Source organism: Podarcis muralis, chromosome 4 (assembly GCF_964188315.1).
Source record: "Podarcis muralis chromosome 4, rPodMur119.hap1.1, whole genome shotgun sequence".
Classification (NCBI taxonomy): Eukaryota; Metazoa; Chordata; class Lepidosauria; order Squamata; family Lacertidae; genus Podarcis; species Podarcis muralis.
This window is the reverse complement of record NC_135658.1, coordinates 70266837-70293011: the sequence shown is the minus strand read 5'-3', so window position 1 is coordinate 70293011 and position 26175 is coordinate 70266837. Positions and strand designations below refer to the sequence as shown.

The 26175-nt window shown below is 40.2% G+C and overlaps 1 protein-coding gene across 6 annotated transcripts in view; it reads right to left on the bottom strand.

Moving 5' to 3' along the window:
* Window positions 1–26175, bottom strand: part of NLGN4X (neuroligin 4 X-linked) — a 157971-nt gene that overhangs the window by 116818 nt on the left and 14978 nt on the right. For 5 of the 6 annotated variants that reach the window (XM_028727743.2, XM_028727742.2, XM_028727738.2 and 2 more), the window contains exon 2: window positions 1642–2519. In XM_028727743.2, coding sequence (XP_028583576.1) covers window positions 1642–2113 — 472 coding nt within the window. In that variant the 5' untranslated portion in view covers window positions 2114–2519. Of the gene's footprint in view, window positions 1–1641; window positions 2520–17461; window positions 17547–26175 lie in introns of all 6 variants that reach the window. The other variant, XM_028727739.2, reaches the window with a different exon arrangement.

Here is a 26175-nt window from a genome sequence, read left to right as displayed (position 1 = left end):
TTGAATTCCTATGTGTCCAAGAACAGCTAGGTGAGATCTCCTTTGTTTTAACATGCAAAAGAAAAGAAAGGAGACAGAAAGTCTATGCTGCAGCCTTCTCTCTGAACCAGAAGAACAGAGAAACTGCACTGAACTCTTCCCTGCTGTTCTCCCACCAAGCTAGCTGCAATTTGGCTAGGTCATTTAAACTAGGGCTGTCTCATACCTTACCTCGGAGCTCCCCGTAACTCATGAAAACCCCAGGATCCTAGATTACTACCAGCACAGGGGAAACATTGCCGAGCAAGATGACCTGTGGGAGATCAATGCACTGACTTTTTCCGAGGTAAAGTGAGAGGAGGATCTCAGTTTGATACAAATGTTTTTGCTGTGCTGCAGTGTGACAGAAGAAGCAGGTGGCAGCCTGAAGGATATTATGCTGAAGTCCATTAGAGCTGTAGAATCTCCACCCTTGATGTGGGGGAGAATGATTTGTGGTGGCTTAAGTGTCCTATATTATATTCCATCTACTACACTTTCTACATTCCCACATCTGAAGTGAAAAATGATTAAGCCAGCAACAATACGTACTCGGATCCAAGCAGCAGTCAAAGCAAGGGAATTACAACAGTTTGGATACTCAAATACATAAGTGTTTAGCTATTGAAAATGAAGCACTTAATGGCATTCAGTCTTCCATACCTACATTGGCACAGGTTACAAGACTGGGGACAAATCATACAGTTATTAAAATTAGACATTAACAGAAATGGTCTGCTTTGGAGTGTTTACCAACATCGTTACGTAGTACAATTCTCCATTATTCTGTGAAGTAGAACCAGCAAGTTATTTTCCGAATAAGGCATGGCCTGCAAGCCAGAAATCAATACCTCCGATGGTGTCTTTTTCAAAGTACATTGTTAGTATGTTACAGAAAAATGTTGTTTAAAAGATTGTTCCTGTTACAGGAAAAGTATGTCATTAAAATTTGCAATAAAAGGGATCAACAGAGAAATTATTAGAGAAGGATGTTCCAGAAGGTGGGAGGTGGGGCAGAAATGATGGTGACTCCTCATTGCTGTGCAATAGCTGTTGACTAACCCATTTTTAATTGCCAGCATGAATGATATATGTACAGCATTATTAAAATGGTGAATCTTCTAAAAATGATGAGGTCTTTATACTGCAAACACCTTCATCAAAGAAGTTCGAAGAAATGTGAAGTAAAACGAGTTCCTACATAAACAATGACATTTCAGAAGTCTTCTGCAAAATAAAATACACTATACCTATTTTCTGTTCAGAGGGCTTATATAGTACACTAATAACCAAAGCAACTTATTTCCTATTTGAATGGGTTTAAGGTTCTTCTTCTTCTTATTATTATTATTTATTGACTTTTCCTCCATGAACAACCATTGTGGTGGGGATTGATATACATCTGAAAATAGAATTGCATTCTGACAGCAAAATATGCACAGCGGACACACACAACAGCATTAATATAAACAAGCTACTGTGTTTTATAACATTTTTGTCTAACAAGAGTCAAGGAGAAAGCTGAAACTTGACTATAGCATGTTCTACAGTCGGATACCCTAGTCTCACTTATTTGTAGTAGGCAGGCTAGTTGGCCAGCTTATGGCTGAATAATGTACTTACCATCCTCAGTGGGCACATAAATATTCAGATACAGGCAGTCTTCGTTTTGATCTTGAACATACGTCATCACAGTATCCAAGTTGGCAGTAAACCAAACAGGCAGCATGTCGTTGAGCAGTGATCTCTCATCCAGATACTGTGGGCAGACAGCAGCAAATTGTGTGGCATTCCGTGTGCCGGTCCAGGAGGAAGGAGGCTCCGGGGGCTGGAATCGTCTTTCCCCAGTTGGAGGAGAAGCATAAGGAACTCCCAGGTATTGCTCCACAGGACCAAGTATTTCATTGGGCAAAGGTGTTCTTACACCACGTATTTTGCCATAATTCGTGGTTACGACTGGGTATTGTGCTTGTCCATCGATAAGCGTAAACCGTATCGCTAGAGCAGTTATCCAGAAGAGGAAATTGGAATTCAACATGACACAAACAGGAGTAAAGATCAAAGGCAGCCATAAGAGTCCCATTGGCCTTGACATGATTTACATCAACATTCGCAGGCCTCTGTCTTCCACACCCAGATGGAGAATCAAATTAGTCGGGAAAGGGCAAAAAAGTGAGGAGGGAGGGGAGTGTGCAAGTGGGGGGGAGGGGGAGGGAGGAGTTGACCAAGGAAAATAAAATAAGGGGCAAAAACAATCTTGCCAAGGCAGAAAGAAGCCCCCAAAATGAGTGTTGTATGTGTCTCAGCAGAATGACCATAGACAGATCCCCGTGGCACAAAAAGCAAGGGAGTTCTTTTGCTTAAAGCCCATCCCTTGGGTCTGCTTCTCTTTCAGTGCTGATATCACAATCCAAGAATCAGAAGTGGCAAGATGTTCAACATTTACTCTGCTACGTTGGCACGGTGGCTCCTTCCAGTTAACTCCAGCATGATGAATCAACCTGTGCAATAAACAAAGAAGGGAGAGGGAGAATTAACATACACTCTGCTGCTGACAATATTTTAAAATAAATCTTCAATTTGTTTCCCTGCCATTTCATCACCTTCATCCATTTCTGCTAGATTAACATCATGCTGCCATTTAAGGATATAGGAATTCTCCAATGCCTATCAGTCCAGTGGGACATACAGCTAATGAGAAATGCTTGAGTAGCACACCATTAAACGGTAGCTGCTATCTCCACTGGGCAGTGACACTGCACATTTCATTTCTCAGCAGCTATATAACTAGCTGCAGAACCATCTGCTGTCTGTGTATGTGAAAAAATAAATTTTAACTTAGAGAAAATTTCAGTGGCATTGAACAGAGGGGACTAGCTTTGATTAATGTTTTGTGCATTGACTATTTATTTACATCACTGCTTCTAAGGGGCTCAGAGCAGCATATATTGTGTCTCCTCCCCATTTTAAGCCAGAAGCATTATGCTGAGTGTGACTAGAACAGATTTGACTCCAGGATGCTGTAGTCCAACATTTGAAGTCCAATGAGTATCTACTTCAGCACAGTGGGTTGTAATTTAGGGTGTTTTGTGCATTTCTCCCCCTTTCCCTGGCTTGTTTCAAGCAAATGCAGAACTGTTGCTGACTAAAATGTAGATGTGGTGTTGAAAAAAAGTTCTCTTACTTCTCATTAACATCATTCACATGCATACAATACTGGTGAAAGAGGTCAAAGGTGGTTTTAGTCACATGTGTGAAAATGCATTGCACCTCTTGTCCCATGCAGAGTGAAGCTCAAATCTGAGTATCTTTCAGAACAGTTTGAGATGACTTGTTTATACTTGTTAGGCTTAGCTATTTGCCTAACATTTTAATTGGGACTCTCAGTGGCTATGGTGGTTGCTCGAGAGTAACCAGGCAGGACTCTGACCTGTCTTTTACAGGCTTTATTCTTGGTGCAAACTATTTACAGTGAAGAGTGTCGTAAATTCATGTCTGTCTCAACTGCTAGCAGAATCTGGGAGTGGTCGGTTTTTGTACCTCCCCCAGCACAAAAGTCCCGTCACCCCCAGCCTTTTCCAACCCTCCCTGTGCCGAAAACTACTGCGCAGAATGGGCGCTGGCAAGGACGTGCTTCCTGCCTCTCTGGCTTGCTGAGGCTCAGTGTTAAGGCTCTCCCTAGCATCCCCTTGCCCCTGCACTTCTTCTACACTGGAGGTAGGGCTTTCCTCCTCACCAGAAGAGGAACTGCTTCGCAAGATTTTCGGAGGCTCTCTATAACACAACTGCCCTTCCATCTGTCGTCTCTGAGCTGATGGCAGTTCCCTGACCGAGACATAGGCAGAAGCAGCCTTATTCTGGTTCATCTTGCTCTGTATAATCTCCACTGATCGGAATCAGCTCCCCAGGATTCCAAACAGGGGTCTTTTCCAAAGCTGAGCATGTGCTCTATCACTAAGCCACGACCTTCCCTGATTATTTCTATCCCTGCCTGCTTCTCTGCACATTTTTATGTATAACCCTACCATGAGACTTTGGAATGAGAAAGCTGAAAGAAATTCTACTAAAAAATAAATAACTAAAGCAAACGTGAAATGTGTTAATTTTTCCATTGTCAAGGAACATGTTGTCATAGCTACATTATTTTAGCTATAAAATGTACTCAACACAGAAGGTCCTTTCAAGTTCCTCATTAAGATGCAATTTTCCACATAAGGTCCAAAATATTCAACAAATCCATGCCAGGGTTCTTTAAAGAAGTGAGCACTCAGCATTCTCTATCTAGATAACTCCCTCCCCCACATTTGCCCTGAGGAAGTGGCCTAATTTTAATGTAGGACTTTGCTTACACTGTTAAATGTCAGGACAGTGACAAGAAGTTTCCGTAGCATATAGACTCATATCAAGCTAACCTAAAGGAAAATGTCGGCTGAATTGTATGAATGTTGCATCATGGAATACACAAAAAATGTAATATCAGAAACATTTTCAGTCAAAGGAAAAGAAAACACGAGTGATTCCACTCCACTAGGGACAGCACCCCGACTCCAGCTAAAACTAAACTGTATTAACCACATTCTCATACAGAAATTCATTGAAACTAAACTCTAAGAGTTAGAGCACTGAGCACATTGGAGCAAATTTTCCCATCTGCTGGGAGGTACTTGACTTCCTCTAACAGTAAACACGTATGCACACAAGCACACACACACAAGATTATTGGCATTATTTGTTTATATATCTTATGGCTTGCTTTTGTGTGGAAGATTGTGGAGTAGGGTTCTTAGGATTCACGGACACTGGTCTCTCTAGCTCAGTAGAGAATAGAATTTTATTATTACGGTCACAGACCAGTTCCGGGTCACTTACAATATCAGGAAAATCATAAAACAGAACAGGAATACATTGAATTGCAATAGGTTACAACAGAGACAATTCAGATATAGCGACAGTTTAAAAAATATATTAAATCTTGATCACTAAAATATAACCTAAAGTTATCATTTAAAACCTTAATCATTTTGGTAGCACAGCTTGTTCCCTAAGTTTTATGGCAGTCGCACAGAATTTGGCCAGAGTATCTCTAGCTCAGTATTGTCTAAACCAGCAGACAATGGCTCTGTCAGTATGCAAAGGCTTTTATGCTCTCTTTAGAACCATAACCTTTAATGGGGACATCTTGCCTCTCTTGGTGCTCTGCTTTCTAGAGTCAGCCAATAGGGGAGTTGCCACAAGGATGAGTATGCACCTTTAGGACCAAAATTTGAAGTCCAGGTGAGAGAATGGTATTTACTGTAATGGTGGGCTGCCTGAAGCACCTGGTGGTTATTTTGCTTTATGTTTTCATCTTTTTCCTCGAGTTTCATATGAGTGAGATCTCTTAGGTCTCATAATGAACCACTGGAATGCATTGGATACTGTGGGTATTATAATACAGTGGTACCTCGGGTTACAGACACTTCAGGTTACAGACTCTGCTAACCCAGAAATAGTACCTCGGGTTAAGAACTTTGCTTCAGGATGAGAACAGAAATAGTGTGCCAGTGGTGTGGCAGCAGCAGGAGGCCCCATTAACTAAAGTGGTGCTTCAGGTTAAGACCAGTTTCAGGTTAAGAACAGACCTCCAGAACGAATTAATTTCTTAACCTGAGGTACCACTGTAATATTACTGGCATTGGATATTGCTAACTGACCAACTGGTATGTTTTATGTTCATTTAAATATTTGCCACTGTTTTGAATTAAATGATGGATTTATCATGTTGCATTGCAATGCATTCAAATCACAGTTATGGCATTTCAGTTGCTTTGGGCACAGATGTATTTGCAGAAAATATGGTACGCAAATACACTGATCCTGAATATAGGGATTCAGACTGGAGTCTTTGACAGTCCTACCTGGAGATACCAGTGGTTGAACCTGACATCTTTTGAATGCAAAGCAAGAGCTCTACCGCTCCAAGTCTTTCCTACTTAATGATGTGAGCTATTTTCTGCAGCCTGAAGTGCATCCCAGGCAGAGTTTCATTACCATCTGTTGTTTTTTAGAACAGGGCCTTAGAGTCACCTGTGACAGGTCATGAAAATGTTGACCTTTAGCAATTATGCTAGCAGCTCTGTTGCTTGTATTTACTTAACAGTGAGGGGGAAACATTTCTAAGCTACTCCAGAGCTTTTCACAGCCTTGTTTTAAATGATTGTTATACCTTCTGAGTTTGTTCAGGAGAACATCCTTTCCTAGATTACCATGCATAAATGGCAGAATGACAGCAACAACAATCTTCCTTCCCCAACCTCACCAAAGACTTTGCATGACACACAGATTAGCTTTGCTTTGTTTGCATCCTCTAAGGCTATGCTTGCCAATGGGTGGTCTTACAGAGAGCCTGTGGCTTCCTGTGTCTGCCTCTCCCTTTTCACAGGGCAACAGCTGTGGACAAGGAAAGGAATAGATGGCTGGGAGAAGGCAGGACACACAACATGCGGAATTTGTCCCAGTGTTACTTGTCCTGATTATTGGGGGGATACAGTGCACAACTATAAGAATTGGAGCAGGGATGCTCAATGATGTGAACAGTTGTACTTTAACTGCTATGGGCAGAATCAAGGTAGTAACATCTCCCATACAAGAAGGCCCTTGTCTGAATTCTGTCCATGCATACAGTCCTTTACACAGCTGTAACCTCTCAACTTTCAAAGTAGAAAACAACATTCCCTTTGGAAATAAGGGTAGGGGACTTCCACTAAATGCTATAGGCAGACCCAGTACTCATGAGTCCTGAGTACTGATCAGACAAGGCATAGTCTTCTTCTCATTTAACACTTCTGCTATAATTTTTCATTTAAGAATGTCTGGTTGGTTGGTTTGTCTTTGCTATTTACTTTTATTTACACACACACACACACATGCACACATGCACACACGCACATACACACATCTCAATTTCCATTTGATCCATGAGCTAAGCTGTGTGTGTGTGTGTGTGTGTGTGTGTGTGTGTGTGTGTTGCATTCCAGTGTCAAGGCAAGTCAATACCACCCTTATCATTCATTTGGATACTAGACAAAACAGTTTGCCTCCATCCAAAACCCTGTGGGATAATGACGCTGACACTGGATTTTGTGTGAGCAAAGCAGGCTGACTTATTCACTTTACCCTTCTCTCAGACTTTTCTGAAACTGCATTCAAGATCTGTAGATTCCAAGCACACATAATGATTACTTAGGAAAGTCTGAAGCTCACACAAGTGTGGGGTCATTTGTGAATTAGGTGTAGATCTCCTTGATAGCAATGTACTTAAAGCTTAGACTACAGGAACTGACTGGTAGGAATGAGTTATTATTACTCTTCTGTATACCCATATACTTTTCTACAATCAGTCTGAGTAAGAATAGGAAGTTAAATGGACTCATAGTTTTCCCAGTAAGGCTGCTCCCAGGTTACTATTCAAATAGCAAGCAGAGAAAGGAGATTAAGGCATTGTCATTTCAGTGACAGAAGATCCGGTTCTTTATCCTTTTCAATCTAGAATGGATGAAAGACTAAAAATGATCAATTACAGAATGAAATCCAGTATTTCAGAAGTGGTGCCAAAATGAGAATGGGTCTTTTCTGTATGATATATTTCACTACAAAATGGAAAATACAGTAGAAATGCAATTTAATTAGATGAGCAGAGGCTTAGAATCCTGTCTTATTCCCCCTACAGGAAAGGAAAACAGATAATAAGGGAAGTAAGACAGAATTTTATTATTCATGGCAAGTCCCTAGTAAGAAAACATGCTGTCTCAGTGCTTTTCTGTAATAACAGAGCTAAACCTGTTAAAATGATTTGCTTGACAGCCCCTATCATCCAGCCAAACACATAAAATTTAAAAATGTCTTCCAGTGCTTAATTACATTTTTGCACATCAATGAGCTTTCAGAATTTTAACTCAATTCAGCATCTTTGTTCCAGAAGAAGAAGGAGTCAGAAAACAAAAATAATATTCAGGAGGAAAATATTCTCTTTCCCCACAAAAAAACACAAGCACATGTGCCCATGCACATGTACACACACACATGCTCCCATTTGTTGAAACTTTCAGCAAGTGCTATCCAGAAGAAACATTCCTACAGTAAGGATCATACAGACAGCTTTTGGTAGCAGTCCAGTTAACAGAACTTCTGCAGCCAACCACCCTCCTTAGTAACAAAAAGCTGAAAGTACCAGGTTCAGTCCCAAGTGATTTGGTAAAAGACTTGATTTTGTTAACTGATAATAGATTTTGTGATTGTAAAGAGTTTTAAATGTTCATAAGTACTAATAAAAATATATTTGTTGTGATGGCACAAGGTTAGACCTGGATGAATATTTCCTCAGAGATCAACTGATTATATAAACAAAACACTGAGCATGTTTAGGCATCTTATTTTGTTTTCATGTGTCATCTTTTTTAAAGTTTTATTATGCTCCAGGGCCTAATTCAGAAGGAGTCAGTTGGACCAGATGCAGTAGACTGTGGCATTTTCTTTACTAGACAAATCTACTGAATTATCACTTTCTAAAACCGTTTTGAGTCTTCTCCAGCACCATAATTCAAAGAATTCATAATTCGAAGAATTGATGCTTTTGAATTATGGTGCTGGAGAAGACTCTTGAGAGTCCCATGGACGGCAAGAAGATCAAATGCATCCATTCTTAAGGAAATCAGACCTGAGTGCTCACTGGAAGGACAGATCGTGAAGCTGAGGCTCCAGTACTTTGGCCACCTCATGAGAAGAGAAGACTCCCTGGAGAAGACACTGATGCTGGGAAAGATGGAGGGCACAAGGAGAAGGGGGCGACAGAGGACGAGATGGTTGGATAGTGTTTTCGAGGTTACCAGCATGAGTTTGACCAAACTGCGGGAGGTAGTGGAGGACAGAGGTGCCTGGCGTGCTCTGGTCCATGGGGTCACAAAGAGTCGGACACGACTAAACGACTAAACAACAACAACAACAAAACCGTTTTGAAATTCACACCTATCTGAATTTTGCAGTGCAGTTCTCCAACAAAGCAATGTTTACAAAAATGCATATATTATGGGGAAGTGTGCACAAAAAGAAATATATTAGTGAAAGATAACATACCGATAATGCATTATACCAGGGGAAATTACTTGCAAAAATTATGTACATTAGTCAAAACTGCATACAAATCTGTGTTTATTAGGAGAAATCTGCACTAAAATGCTGGTGAATTTTCATTAGATTTTAAAAAAATAAACATAATCATAATCCCAAATTGCTGTGGAAATTTGGAGAACTGAATTCATAATTGGGGTGAAAACGATAAACAGAGAACTGAAAGTGACAGGTCCATCCATCCCTAGCCACAATAGACGCCTGGCAGAATGCATTCACTAGGAAAATCAGAAGCTCTGGAGTCCTGAACTAGGACATTTTAAGTGGTGGATTAAAAAAAAGAAAAAATGAAATGATCTGGCATCGTTTTTCTATACTATTTAGTGCTTTAGGTTTCTGGCCCCTTCCCAGCATCCTTTAGGATTCTTTATAATCTAACAAAGCCTTATAACTTTTTTTTTCCTTGGCATGCCCTGTAACACAGTGCTCTAGGCAATAATATTTATTTTCTTCATTGCTCAGTGTCACTAAATCCAATAGCCCGTAGCAGTTGGCTGAAACTAGGCAGTGGACAAAAATAACACTTACATTAATCTCCAAAGCTGGTATGAACAAAGTACATGACTCATAGGCGCATGAGTGGCACAATATGGCTCCGATACAAAGAGGTCAAGCGTACACACAGAATTCTAATGGGTGCATATTTTCCTGTTCTCTTTGTTGTTTAGGGCAGCTATGCTTATGCAATGGAATCTTTGCACATAGGTGCCTATGTAAATGGGTAGTTTAGCACAGGAGCTCTGTGTGCACATTTCTGAATTTTATTCACTTAGGGTGCCTCCAGACCATTCCTATTTTTCAGGAAGGATTCAATGCCATACTGCAGCTTTAGATTTTTTCAATTGAAGTGGATTAAGTGGTTGTTATCCAGTGCAACTTTTTGTGGTTTGGAAAGTGATGGGGAAATGAATTTAAAAGTGTGGGATGAAGAAATAATTAATAGGATCCCAACCAGGATGGGTGCAGAATGAATATTCATTGTCATATAACTACCCTGTAAACAAATCAGAATGAATGTTTAATAAAGACCAAATTTATTGTGCTAGCAAGTCAGGATGAGTGCTGAACAAACAGTTTGTCTGGAGGAGCTCTTACTCTTTTTAATTCATCATATTTGCATATCATGTTTCCCCTAAGGGCAAATGATTTGTGTTTGTCCCATTTTAAACAGACAACATTCTTATGAAATAGCTTCAACTGAGAGATAATAACTAGCTCAAAATAATTCAATATGCATCATGGCTGAGCAGGAACTTGAACCCAGGTTACTATAGTCCCAAGTATTTCTAGCATCTTTAAAGGCATTTATAAATTACTTAATATTTCAAAAATCTAAGTGGAGTACATTTATGTTAAGACGTATCAATAAGAAATGCAGCCCAAAACCAATAAAGCAGCAACATAAAACCATGTAAAATAATAAAACAGGTATTAGGGGATTCACATAAAATAGGTCTGATAATACGCGTCAAGGAAAGCTTGGGCAGAGATAAGTCTTCACAACACATCTGCAGCAACTGATGATTTGTTATGGTTGGGTCTTTCCCACAGAAGCAAGACAACGCTGGCAGCAATTAACTCAGGTTTTATTGCTCAAAACACACAAATCACTCTGGAGCTCAGTCACTCAGTGTCTGCTTCCAAGTTTGCTGTTGCTGAGTCTGAGGTATGCCCCTTCCTCCTCCCACTTTTAAAGCCCCACTTACGCTTCCTTTCCTGTTCACACCTTTTATTAATCTTTGCAAGCCTACACAACTGGGGATGGGCAATTCCCTGTAGCGCTCCCTCTGAGTCTGAGCTACAGCTGTCAGTCTGCATCTTCTCCTTTGAACTCCTCCTTCCCTTCTCCATGTTCTCAGCACTCTCCTTGTTCTCAGGCTTCTACTGCAAATTGGCTCCTCCTCCCCCTTCCACATTCCTGCCTAATTACCTCCACACTCTCCCCCTCTGTCAACAATGGAACACAGCTGAAGTGGTTGTTACTTTGTGTATGGCAGAGGGATGGGTATTCCACAGAAGAGGGGCAACAGCAGAAAATGCCTGTTTTCAGATCAATGCTCTGTGATATTATGAAGGGCCCAGTGCCATGAGGAGAATTTTCCACAGATAATCTAAGTGATATTAAAGGTCTATGCATGAATTATTTTAGGTAACCTGGTCCCAAGTTGTTCAGGGTTTTTATGTTAACAAGACTACTGTAAACCTGACTAGGTAGCTGGTTGCAGTGGCATAGCGTGGGGGGTGCAGGGGGGCCGGCCGCACCGGGCGCAACATCTGGGGGTTAAGGTTAGGGGGTGCAAATCCACGGGTTAGGGGGCGCAAATCCACGGGTTAGGGGGCGCAAATTACTTGCCTTGCCCCGGGTGCTGGCAACCCACGCTACGCTACTGGCTGGTTGGCAACCAATTCAGTTACCTCAACACAGGTAAAATATGTGGACATCTCAGCAACCTGGCTGAAGCATTCTGTTGCAGCTTCCAGATCAATTTCAAGGGAAGTCCCAAAGAGCATATTGCAATTGAAAGGTTACCAGTATAAGGATCACAGTGAGCAACTTATCTCTGTCCAGCAATGGTTGCAAAAGTCACATAGGGTGCTGTGTGGACATAAGGGTTAACCACGTTCCAAAGGAAGGTGTTGTGCTAGGTACCTCTAGCTAAGAACAATTTGTCTGATTCAGGACAGAAAACACGGTTGTCATGCATCACTCAGCTGGAATGCTGATAAGTTATGCAAAGGCAATATAGTCACAGAGATAAGTGCTGGTTGTTCTGATTGGTTTTCCCTGAATTATCATACTCTAAATGCCAAGAGAATGCTCTTTTATGGCACAATCAAAACAAATTGGTGACAGAGAAAGTAATTATACTTGGCAATCATAAACAGACTTCCCCAGTATATTAATCAGTTAGCAAAGGTACATTTGGAAAATAGTATGGTAGAAGACCCTGCAACATTTTGAAGCCTATTTTGGGCAGAGAAATTGGGGCACCATTTCAGCCAATTTGTCCTGAGGTGTGTGGATAAATTCTTCAACAGTTTCTCACAGTAAATAAGGTCAAAATTAACACTGACAGTGGAACGGCTTAGTTGTCCCCCACCCTCCATTGATGTTGTTTTTTGGTTTGGTTTGGTTGCTGCAAATGTCCCCCACCCTCCATTGTTGTTGTTTTTTGTTTGGTTGGCTGCTGCAAATGTTTTGACATGCTGGCAATCATTTTCCATAAGCCACAAAGCCTGGTGTTCTTCTGGGGTATTGGGGGTGGGGGTGAAATTGTGGTCACCACATAAAATGTTGCTGTATATTCAGCAAAGTGGCCTTTCGGGGATGGTGAGAAAAAGCAAGATATCAGAAACATTCTCAGGAAAAATAACCTCAGAGAAATTTGGGCTTAGCTCCAGGTTGGTTGGTAGGTTTCTGGGCCAGCTCATCATGTGATCTGTGTTCTTACTCTTTGAGTTTCATTTGGCCTCATCATCATACAGATCCTGCTTCATAACTAACAGACCAGCCAGGATGTGGCATTTGTACAGAATTGCCTGCGATGGGGAGGTGGTGCCCATTTGGCTCCTGCCTCCCTGCTTCTCAGTTGCTATGCTGTCATGTGCTTTGCAGCATGGGCGGTGGGGGTGAGAATCGGTTGCGCAATTTTTAATCAGGTTCCTCAAAGCTTGGAAAGTCTTCTTCTCGTTAGCTGTTATTGCTCCAAAAATTTCTGGAATCCCAGCATGTTACTGGTCACAAAATGGATGAACCACCATTTGTTAGGGTCATTTCCCTCTATGCTTTCCCACAGTCAAGCTGGAGGACAATTATTTCTGCCATCAACACAGAATTCAGGAGAACTGACAAGTTTGCTACTGGGGCCCCTAGGAGTGCAACTAATTCCTACAGACATTTGGATCATGAAAGTGACCACATGTGTTTATAGGTTGCCAACAGCAGGGTATCCAACTAACGGCGGTGTTCTTAAGACAGCATGAACTCAAGCCAGGCTCAGATATGCCTAAAGAGTTTGCCACAATGTGTTTCCAGTGTTAATTAATTCCCAAATGAAATGTTTTGATATCCAGTAAAATAGGCCAGTAAAATAGGTTTTGATATCCAGTAAAATAGGCTTTCCAGACTCTGCACTGCACTTGATGGCATGTGGAGTGGCTTTCCCTTGCTATCTTCAATTATACATCTCATTGCTAGCACTGTATTTCATGGCAGAAACAACCTATATGTGGTATTTGATTTGACTTAAATGCATTAAATGAAAATTCAGTAATGTCTGTTAGCTGTAAGGAATTGTATTGCAACATTTGATAATAAAACCTACACATTCCCATTCCTGATGCTTCTTAGACAAGAGGGAGGGGAATGAAACCATATAATCTCAGGGATAGTACTGTTCTAGGATCCATCTAGAATTTAGCATTTCCCAGAGGAGCTATGGCATACTTCTGGCAATTCCTTCACTGATGGAAAGGCAGGCTGGGGACCAAAGGTTTTTAATCAATATTGCAAAGCTGAATAGAGAGTGTGCTTTTCATAAAAATAAATATTTTATTGGTGTGTTGCATTTACTTATTTAAAATTATTAAGAGGGTAGAGATATGTCTGAGCAGTCTGAAAGCCTGTGTAGGACATAAATTCCAAAAACAACAACATGAAGATCTTTATTAAGAGATATAGTACTGGTCACAATTTCCGTCTTCCTCTTACTACTGCAACCTGTCCATTTGTTTTGGACAAATGAGGCAAAACTGATGAAGCAGAATTCTTCAAACAGACCAAATATAGACCTTCAGATTCACCAGGATCTGAAAATATGCACAACCTATGCAAACATAGGCAACTTTGATGATGAGAATGAGATGCCAATTATATGATTTATTTTTTAAAAAATGTAAATACAAACAGTTTGACTGTTATATTGCAAGAACACTGTGGAATGTTTTCTGCTGAAAAAGAAACTCTCTACCTTCCTGATTTACCAAACAGCTGTAACATTTTCTTTTAGGGCACCAATTAGCATAATTGAGGTGGATTGCTTACATTTGGCATGGAAATAGACTGATGTAGTTATGTCTCATCAGTTAAAATCATTTTATTGCACTGCTTTGTTCCAGAAGCACTCAAAGTTTGGAGATCAAAAAACATTTTGTCATACATGATGTGACAAATCAATGTTTATGAACTTCTCTAAGTAAACTGAACAATTTTTAAATTACTAACATTATCCCCCCACCAAACATCATCACCCTCAGTGAAGATAAACATTATGAACATTTAACAATGTTGCGGGTGGGGAAGCCACAGCCTGCAAAGTTTTAATTCTTAAGTATTTGTCACAGTTTGATCAGTACCATTAAAACATGATTATATTCCACATTTCCCTTCCATCCCTAACATAAGTGATTTCCAACAACATTAAGGTCAACTTAGATAACCTGTTTGAGGATATACCTTAATTTAAGCCACCTTCACACCAAAAGAACAGTGATCAGTACTTCCAAAGTTACATAAACCATTTCTGCAGGACCCATCTGCTATGAATTATTGTGAACACTGGATGGTAGATTTTCCTTTCAATGCATAGAACCAAGTCTAGAAAGCCAATCCAGAGTAGAAGAGGAATCCACATATGAAAGGCTGCTTCCATGCATCAAGGCATTTGCCTTCATGCATTTGCCTTAGAATTTCTTTGGACACTGAAAGAGGCAGCCACATTTATCTAGCAAATGCAGGACTCTATATACAGAAACTTAGTAAAGGTAAAGGGACCCCCTGATCATTAGGTCCAGTCATGTCCGACTCTAGGGTTGCGGCACTCATCTCGCTTTATTGGCCAAGGGAGCCGGCGTACAGCATGTGGCCAGCATGACTAAGCTGCTTCTGGTGAACCAGAGCAGCGCACGGAAACGCTGTTTACCTTCCCGCCGGAGCGGTACCTATTTATCTACTTGCACTCTGATGTGCTTTCAAACTGCTAGGTTGGCAGAAGCAGGGACCGAGCAATGGAAGCTCACCCCGTCGCGGGGATTCGAACCGCCGACCTTCTGATCAGCAAGTCCTTTGCCTATAATGGATTCATTGTGACAGTCACCATCACTAACCAGTTTCATAACACTGTCTTTAGTGATTAGAATTTTCTGTCACTATTGCTATGTGCTCCACGTGCCCACAAATGAAATGGGGCTACTGTAAAGTCTCTGAGTAACAGAGATACACTAAACTATAGAGATATTAGAAATATGGGTGCATAGACCATCAGAGAAATTTGAATTAAATTTCTAGAGTTTAGAGAGGATACTTGGATGGATCCTAAAACCAGTCTTTGCTCATGGAAAGATAACCCTCCACTCACAAAAGGGATTTGCTGTTTATGAGAGTGTACTGTTGCTGATGGAAATAGCTGTTCCATGAGTGGAAGAGCATGTTTGGATCCAACCTTCCCCAATCCATCATCTTAAAAAACAAGCAAACAAAATATTATTATGTGTAATGTGGCTTTACCTTAGCAGAAAATTCTTTCATTCAAATCACACCACCATTTTTGCCAATTACCATATTGACTTAAGCCTTTCACCACCTCATGGAAAGCTTTTTCTGAGAGTGGGGAGCAGGGTTCTTCTGGAAGTGATATCTGGCAGTGGGAGCCACTGTAGTTAGGAGGGGTTGTCCACCCAAAAGCAGCTTGTGGAAGTGATTTTCACCAAGGCAATGTCACCATAAAGGACAACCCAATAGTGTTAAAAGCACCGATAAATATTTCAAACTGCTTCATATACCAACTGGGGGAAACTCCAGATGTTGCCAAACTACAGCTTTCATCACCCAGGTATCAGAGCCAATAGTCAAGCATGGTGAGAGCCATGAGAGTAATACTTATAATCACACCCTAAGATAGACCAATCTTATGATCACCATAGGGGGCAAATGAAAAAAAAGTATAATAATGCCTTGTCTGAAGAGCACCTAGTGAGTTTGTGGGTAAGATGAGATTTGACTCACAGATTTCACCATTCATACATTATACCAGCACTCCATAATTCTAGTTTTTATAAGCCCACCCAGCCTCATCTTTGCCTTGAAAAAGATTATTATCTTACATAGCTTACAAGTAATTCATGAGACTACACACTCTTGATAGGGCAGGTTCTCTTTGGCAGCCGTTAATTTATAATTTAAGGAACCACAACCAAGTATATTCTATGTCTAAGCAACAGCATTCAATTAATAGTTGTAATTTGCCCTGATGCCCTCATTTATTATTGCTGCTGCTTCTTTTTTGAAAAAAGAAGTTCACAGTTGTATCCTGGTCTCACTGACCCACCGTAAATTTTTAAATGCACAATTCAGCTTGTTTTGCTCTCTTTTCTGCTTAGATCAGTTCATTTCACGCTCACAGCCTCTGAGCCACTGCATCTATTAATGGAAGCCCTGTCACTAGCAATAATAGCAGCTATGTCTCAGAACATATCACCCCCATCTGTGTCACCAATATATAGACCTATCAAAATCAAAAGCTTTACTCACAGCCACCATAATAATACACTAATACCAAATGTTCTCATGGGCATTATTTTTTGTTTGTTTGAGCTTAGCTAAACAAGGAATAGGACTACCTCAATTTTCTTTTATTGCACAGTATCATAAAAACAATAAAATGATAACAACAACAAAACCATTGGAAAAGAGGAGGAGAAAATAAGGGGGGGGGACACAATATCTTGACCTTTTTCATCCTTTAGATAAAACAACCTAAAAACTTCAGAGAAGGAACTAGTCCACAATGAGATCAAGGCCCTGAATTATATAGTGGTTTAATCTACAACTCCTACACTACTTCCATGGAATGTCCAGTTCAATGGTGTTGCACTGCAGCATCTATGACCAGATACTATAGTCATTGAAATAGTGCCTTACAAAAACCATATGAGAAAGAATCAAAGACATAATCTCTGATATAAAAAGTTCAGAGCCAAGTAGAGGATTTTGAGTAAAGTTTCTTTTATTATATTACAGAGTAAGTGTAAATAACCAAAGGGAAATGTTGCCAGATATATAGCATGCATGATTATTTACACACACACACCCAAAAAATCAGAAATCCCCTAACATCTCTATACCATGATCCTGCCACTCTCAGCACCATCCAGAGGCGCTTTTTACCAAATCAAAGAGGTAGAATATTCAGTTATGTCTCATCTGCTTTGACTCCTGAATAAGTGAAAATGATTAAAATGTTAACTGGGTTTTAGGGAGGACTACTATAAAAATGCTTACCAACAGCGTTGCAGCTTTAGAAGCCTTCAAATTCTATCTGTGTGAGGTAGCATGATGCCATTTTAGATGTTAACACATTTTCCCCCTGTCGGAAACAGAAAGAGGTAGAGATTGCCCTTCAGTAAAAGAAATGACAACACGCCATCTTAAATTAATATACCCACACTACTTTTTCTCCATTTTAAAAAACTTTCTATGAAGGTCAAGGTGTCTCCAAATGTTATTTATCAAGGACTCAATCATGATCATGCTTTTTAATTTAATTTCACTCTTCCTTTCTCTCAGAATACCTGGACACTATTAAGAGAACCTGTAGTCCTCCCACCATTCCTGCCATTGCCCATGCTAGTTGATGCTGATGGAAGTTGAGTTTAACAGGTTCCTTGCTCTACAGCATTTTGTGTAAGGCATGCATGCTATAAGCATGCAGGCATATGGTTTCTAAGCCAAAGTGATTTCCTTGTAATCATACATAATATTCTGTTCCTAACTTCCAGGTTGTTTTTAATCCTCGGAAGACAGTATGCCTGAAGCTCTTGGTTCTTATATCCTATGTGCTTTAAGGTTCCCAGTGTAGATTATTCAAGCCACATAGCCCAAAGCAGATCTATAGACAGTAACAAATTAAACTGTTATATGTAGTTTAAACTTATGTTTATTCAAGCAATGTTTGTCTGAAGAGACGCATTAGACATACATAACTTGAGACACTGTGACAACTTACTTTGTCATTGTTTTATATTATTTCTGCTTTTTCTGAACTCTTCTTGATCATCAGCTTGTAATTTTTAAGCTTTCTGACTTTTATTTAATCTGCACATCCCTACTTAACAAAATTGACCTTTGCTGACCATTTGCAGTACTTATTTAGACTTAATCTGCGTGAGTTTCAATTGCTCTCTTCTTAACAATCTCAACATGATAAGCATACATAAGAAGCATACGTATGCACAAAGAAAATTTCTATGTCAAGTGACAAAGTGGTGTTGAATTCTCATATTCTAAGAATAGTAAAAAGGTAAAGGTACCCCTGCCCGTACGGGCCAGTCTTGACAGACTCTAGGGTTGTGCGCCCATCTCACTCAAGAGGCCAGGGGCCAGCGCTGTCCGGAGACACTTCCGGGTCACGTGGCCAGCGTGACAAAGCTGCATCTGGCGAGCCAGTGCAGCACATGGAACGCCGTTTACCTTCCCGCCAGTAAGCGGTCCCTATTTATCTACTTGCACCCGGGAGTGCTTTCGAACTGCTAGGTTGGCAGGCGCTGGGACCGAGCAGCGGGAGAGCACCCTGCCGCGGGGATTCGAACCGCCGACCTTTCGATCGGCAAGCCCTAGGCGCTGAGGCTTTTACCCACAGCGCCACCCGCGTCCCACATTCTAAGAATAGTACAAAATGCTAAAAAGTAGAAGAGATTTCTTGTCCATTTTACATTTTTGAAGGAAACCAATGAAGTTGATTAGCACACTATGCTTAACCAAACCAATGGGCCAGTTCATACATCAATCATAGTTTAATCAATCAGGGCTTATTAACATGAGAATCAGGCAAACATACTCTCTCTCACTTGTTCCACCTTTCTTTTATGTGCCAGCTTCAACTCTGCTGCCTTGCTTTCTTGAAATTACAGTTATATTCAAATCAGGAAACTGTGCTCTAATCTTGGGTTGCCAACTAACAAAGGAAACTAGGATCTGAATTACTGAGGCTATAAATATGAAGCATTTAGTAGCTCACTTATATGTTGAAGGCAACAGGCCCCAATCCAAAGCACACAGAGCTGTGTGCACAAGGGGAAACAGACTAGGTTTTCTCCTCAGTTATTAAATTGGGATAAGATTTAAATAATCTAAGTCAACGACAAGGTCAGTGAAATTTATTTTATGTATTTAGCTGTTAAATAAATAAAATAAATTGCAGGAGCCTTTGACTTAAGCTATCCAAACCTCCACTATGGAAAGCTAGTTTGCCACGATGTTATCTTCTTATTTGTATATAGTTATCCCAGTTATCTCTGAGGAATAAAAATCCTATATGATCCAAGTTAAAAAAATTCTAACCAGCTTCCCATGTCTAAAGATGTTGAGCTAGTTTCTGCAAGTGCCCTTGAGATCCACATAAACAGCCAAACACAACCCAAATACACTAATATGGGGTTGTGGTTTTTTGTTTTGTTTTGTTTTTAAGACACTAAATATTAGCCTGTTCTTTCAGAGGCCTATTTGAGAAGTCACATCAATGACAATAAAACAACCAGAAAAATCCCTTCCATGTAGCTAGACTTCACTACTTTGGACAGCTCCCTACCCCACACGATTGATTATATTGTTTTAGCAAGCAATATAAAAATGTAACTAAATAACACAGCAGATCAATAGTAAAGACAGAATAAAAGGTTACTCAAAACAACAATAATTTAGCAAGAATAAATTAACAACCAAGACCCTATTACCTTGCAGATTAATCCAATAACAAGCCATTATCTTCAGTTTTTATAGTTGATGAATATTGAAATAGATGCAATTAGCCTAATCACAGCAAATGCTAAAATATTACAACTAACTAACACACACACACCAGTATTTGTTGGCTTACAAATGTTCAGGCGATCTACATGAGTTACAAGTCAGAACCAAACAGTTTTAAGTCCTCCTGCCTTAAACTTAACTAGAGCAACTAATCATTAGTGGGTCAATTTTGCCATAAAATAAGCATATCCCAAACTTTAACTAAATACCACATGTAGTTACTATGTTACTATACTTTCCTACAGTTAACAAAACAAAAAAGAGGAAAGTTCGTACATCTACAAGCAAGTATTGTAAGATTATTTAATAAAAGATCCTCTGGGTTTCTCCTATTCTGGGACAGATAATATAAAATTATTAAAGTAGCTTTCAAAACTGTTATGGATACCCTTCATTCTTTTAGAAGTTTCTTAGTGAAATTTTCAGCACTGTAGGACAGATTTGTGGTGTTGATTGCTCAGTGCTTAACCTGAACCTGGTTTCTGCCACAGTTTCTTCCTTTTTTGATTAATTTGGGAAGATAGGCACTTAAGTGGCAGAGCCCAAAACTGCAGATGAATTAAGGAGTATCACCTGTAATAGCTAAACAAGTATCAGAAGCAAGTTGACAGGATTAGCTTGTGACTCCTCTGAGCACACGCAATTGTTGTTTCAACAACCTGAAGATCAATCGATACCATAGCAATTCAAAGCAACGGAATACACAACAAAACTAATTTAAGGGAAAGCACCTTAGATTTTTCACATATTTTTCCTTCGGATCAATATAGCTTGACTGGCAGATCAAGGACCTTATAAGCCGGAAGTGCAATGTTGGTTCAGCACAGAGAAACGCACTGCAGATGAATCGTGACTTTGAGATTTAAGATTTGGTGCTAAGCTAGTGTTTAAGATAAAAGCATAGCTCTGAGTTGTTCCCCTGTTCAGGGGTGGGTTGGGGGATAATTTCTGCTAACTCCCCCTTCCACATGCAATCTTTTGGCAGTGTTTTATTTAATATAATTTGAATTCTATGGAATACAAATTGTAATACAGTAAGATGCAATATAAGAAATATAAGAAACATTAACAATACAATTAAAAACCATGGTATCTAGCACACTGTATTACAATTGCTACCACAGGGAGAAAAATAATACATGACCCATCAAGACTATTGGCAATTTTCAAGTTGTTTGAGAACCAGTGATTACACAATGGGAAATGGGAAATCCACCTTAGCCGGATTAAGAGGTTTGGATAAAAAAGAAAGGACAGGGCTATAGGGAATGGGAAAGCAGTTCAAAGAGCATAAACCTTTTGCATATATGTAGTTCCTTAATAAATCATTTTATATCTACAGTGACCAGCTCCTCATTACAGAGAAAATGAAAAAGAAATATAAGGGATGGGAAACTGTGGCAAAAAGATGGAATGTCTCAAGGCCCCAGGAAAGCTGAAACTCATTGGCAATGCAGCAGAATACTGGGGGGCGGGGAGCAGAAATTCGTTATCTATATAAAAGCCAGAGAAAGCAAGTTTCTCATAGGCATCTGGTTGGCCACTGTGAGAACAGGATCCTGGGCTAGATTGGCCACTGGCCTAATCCAGCAGGGCTCTTCTTATGTTCTTAATGGGTGAAAAAGATGTTCCTGGAGAGAGAGAGAGAGAGAGAGAGAGAGAGAGAGAGACATATACCATAGCACCATAGCATGCCGTTAAGCTGGTAGGAACAGGCTAATTTTCAGTAGTTCTAAACAAATTTAAGTGGCACCTCAGGGCCCAACAAGAAGAGAAACAAATAGAATTCCTTACGAACCTTAAACTGGTGGGCCAGCCATGAAACTTTGAGGCCCTAGGTCACTAATTAAGTATTTGATAGTGTTGGGACTTTCAGATTGTAAACTTTAAAAATATATAACTCCTGGGAGACCATGATCTGACTTCAGAAACGATAATCAACTTGAATGATTTACTTTTATAGTAGAGAGCAGAATGCAAGATTTAAGAGGGAATGAATTCCAAATGTTTCAATTGAAGCAGTAAGTGCAGGTGGAAGCCCAAAGTTACCCAAGCAGGGTCAGGCTTTTGCTGAAGGAGCATTCCCAGAGGAAAGGAATTTAGAAGAATGTGACCACCACACATCTCTGGATCCAGAGTCCATAAAGATAAGTGAACACAGCGTGGAGGCAGTCACAGATCTAGAAAGTGTCCAGCCATAGGTAAGTGTTGCAATGTATACAGAAAATGAAACTGTAGCAAAAGCAGGCTACCAACAGGAAGAATTCTACATCTGTACCTTGGTATCAACAGACCAGAGAAATAGACAATTCCCTTAGAAACAAATGGGAGTGGAGTGCAATACAAGTTGGATATTAGAGCCAAGGCAAATGTGATCTCGGATGTAGTTTCTCAGAATGTCCTTCAAGAGAGAGAGAGAGAAAATGTGAGGAAAAACCTGTGAGGGTTATAACCAAAAATGTAAGACTGAGAACTTACAATGAGACAGTAATTCCACACAGAGATATCTGTGAGTTGGAGATGATATGCCAAGATCAGGGGTCATTTTATTTGTGGCAGTATATGGAAACATAGAACCAATGCTGGGGCTATAAACATGCCTTGCTCTGGGACTAATTAGAAGACTGCCATGGTAAGCCAAATGAACACAAAACTGAAATTTTTTTTATAAAAATTTTGAGGGTATATGTAAGATAGACAGTGTATAAAATCCAAATAATAGAGCCAAATAACCCCTTGCAAAGTTCTTTGGCTTTTTAATGTTACCTCAAAGAAACATTACCAGACCAAGGGCTACAGAGAGCTCCATAGAGGGCATCAACCATCAAAAGCATGCCTCCTCTCCAAGACAGAATATTAACATTATGGTTTCTAGGCATAGTTAACTTTGTAGGTAGATCAAAATCCAAACTGGAAACACTTTAGTGAGAAACTGTTTAACAGAAGACTTACAACCACTATGGACTCCTGTGTTACCATCAAGATAACTCAGAGTTCTTGTTCATTACTTATTGCTGTTCTGAAAGAATAGGGAATAGGCAATAGAAGTATTAAGCAGAATAGAAAGGCTACTGTTCATGGACCTCTGCTTTACAATGGTGACTTGGACAACCTAAAGGAGGGAGTGTTCATGTCAAGGGCATCCTACAAGGTGAGTTTTGGAAACCTGACCCCAACACTATATATCACTAATTTTTACTTGAAACCTAAAAGCAAGCAAGAATGTAGCCAAACTTCCTTCCATCAGAATGCACTTCTATACATAGCTGTCAATTTTTCCCTTTTTAAAAGGGAAATTCCCTTATTCCTAATAGGATTCCGCGCAAGAAAAGGGGAAAGTTGACAGCTATGCTTCTATAACTGTGGTGATACCGTTGAGAAAGCTGTTGTATAGCCTGCAGAATGGGATAGAGATTGCTACTGTGCCCATGGCAAGCTAGCTATAAACAGGGAACCAGAAAATCTACATCATCCAAGCCCTTTTCCTGTGGCTAACATGCAATATGCGTCTATGTATGTGAGTGAGTGAACACGTCCTTAAAATGACATAGATAAGGAAACAAATCAAACCATCTTTGGTGAAGAAGTGTAGATTTGTATCTTTGACTTCAAAGGGGTACAGGAATCCCCAAAGGGACTTCAGTTTGATCCTAAGAATGGCTGCAGAAGCAGATAAATGTCTAAGAAAGGATGTTCCAACAGATGCACCGGAACTACCACTGCAAAGCAGAACACTGTACCAGTGCCGCAAGGTTATCATGCCAGTACTGCAGAAAGATGTGCCAGCACAATAATTTTGAATCAGAATACTACCAGTTATTTCAACAAATGGCATTCCAGCAATAAGGCTTGCCGATGTTCCTTTAACTGAAATTCTTAAGGACATCCAGAGGCTTGAACACAGCCAAGTTGGGTTTGAAAAGCTTTTCCCTGCTTTTCCCATCTCAGAAACTATTTATTTTTTTCAAACTTCCTTTAGTTTCACCAGTGGCTCTGCTGGAAGGTGAAGTTCCAAAGCAGGTTCGTGTTGAAATCAGATCAAATCTTTATTGTTGCGGTCAATGTGCAGCATGCGGTCTTTGGTTAGGTGGATTAATGATGTGTATGTATAGGGGTGGAAATGGCATTGGGCAGCAGCAGCTTAGTGAAGGGGGGATGTTGTGAAGAGCCTGAGGGAAGGATTGGTCCAAGCTTGGCTGGAACCCTTACCCTGGTTGCTTAGTGAGACCTTGCCAGATTGGCTTGCACCACAACAGGGTGCAACACTAGGCTACTCCCATGGAATGGGTTTGGCACAATCCAACCCCAGTGGATCCCATTCCACCAGCAAGGAGTGAGTAGAATGATGAACTGATCCTCGCCCTACAGCCATGCCAACACTTAACCTGCCTGCTGCAGTCAATAAAAATTTGTCCTGATTTCTTCCCAACACCTGGGTTAAAAATGCACCTCCCAGGTCAAACACAAATCTGGACCCACACTTGCAGAATGAAAGGTTGTGATCAGCACAGCACAATGGCTTATTGGTGAGTGACCACATTCCACTGGTAAGTATCTTTTTAGCTGATTCAGAAGATCTCACAAAACAAGAACCGTTAAGTGCTTCTCACTCTTGTTTTAATGTTTTGAGGAAAAATGGTGGTGTCCAAAGCAAAACTAGCCAGTATCTACTCCAGGAAATGTTTTGATTCTCTTGTGTTTAGATCACCTCCCCTCCTACCACCAGAAAAATATTTCCTGCAATCTACAAATAAATCTCACCTGAATAATCTTGAGACCAATAGTGGGTCCAACAGTCAAGAGGTTGGTTTCTGTATGTGGGAGAGACGAAAGTGAGGGGCAGATGGGGCTCATCAAACTGGGAAGGTAGTCTATATAGGAGAAGGAAAACGCTGATCCAAAATGTCCACTGACTTGCAGGATATCTTTGGAAGAACCCTACACAAATCTGGAGTGGGGTCCCTAAGACGGTTGGATGGTGCCAAGCTGGTGCCAGATGTATTGTAATGTTTTTCTTTGGACCTTATCAGTGAGGCTATGAGGGAGGCCTGGTCATCTGGGCAACCCAGGACCTCCACACACACTGCCTAGGCTTGTGCTGCAAGGAGGTCACTTGGGTGCTGCTATCAGTGGTTTGACTTAACTACCGGAGGTGCACTCCATTGTCTCTTGAGACAGACAAATGTCAGCAACAACAAAATAAAAATTATAGTGACAATTTAACACCAACTTTGAACTGAGAATACCACTGCTTGTCATTTCAATGTGAGAAATTATAATTGATATTTAGTAGGTTTTTTGTAGAGTATGTGTGACTAACTTTGTCCATTTCTATTTTAAGAACTCCACTAGAATATTAGAAAAGTGGTGTCTAAAGGCTAGATGAATTGCAGAATATCTGCACACACTAATATAGTTTAGATAAAACTAAAAAAGTTATGAATCTTCATTACATAGATCCTTTAATCACTATAAAATGAATACAGCACTTGAGATTTTATAAATATGTATTCCATGATTAGAAAAATCCTACTCCCATCTCATCAGTCCATTGTTCAGTTTTGCAACCCATTATTAAAAATGTAGCATTGACACACTTTTAATTAAAATGAAAAATGGAAGCAGCACAGAATTCCTATGATTCATATAAAAAATAAAAACAGGTGCTTGAGCCTTAAAGATGTAATTCATTCTGTTCTCATAAAATATGTAAGTGGATATTTGTCTCAGGTAAATGCATACCACCACCCTCATCTGTTCAGCGAGGAAAGGGCAGTTCTGAGCTGTACTCTATGTATTTGAGCCTTGTATCTCCCTGGCCACCCCTGAATAGCCCAGTTCACTGGTTACTTTCTCATACCATCATGGTGCCAGGTGTATATGAGGCCAAGATGGCTATGAGCATCTGGAACAAAACCTGGCACCAGGAAAATGTTCCTGAAAAGCTGAGAACACCCAGGCACCTAACATTTGTTTACTGCTGTGACAAAATGGTTCATCATACATTTAAATCATCATCACGGTGGCAATGACAATAAAGAGTATGATAAATTGTCACAAAAGTCAAACCTTCAGAAGATGGAGGCATTGTGGGATGGTGGTTCCTGTGACAGGAAAACTGGCCAAATGCTTGTTCTGAATGGTGTTGCACTCCATCTGAATGAACAGGTTCAGGGTATGGGGGTTCT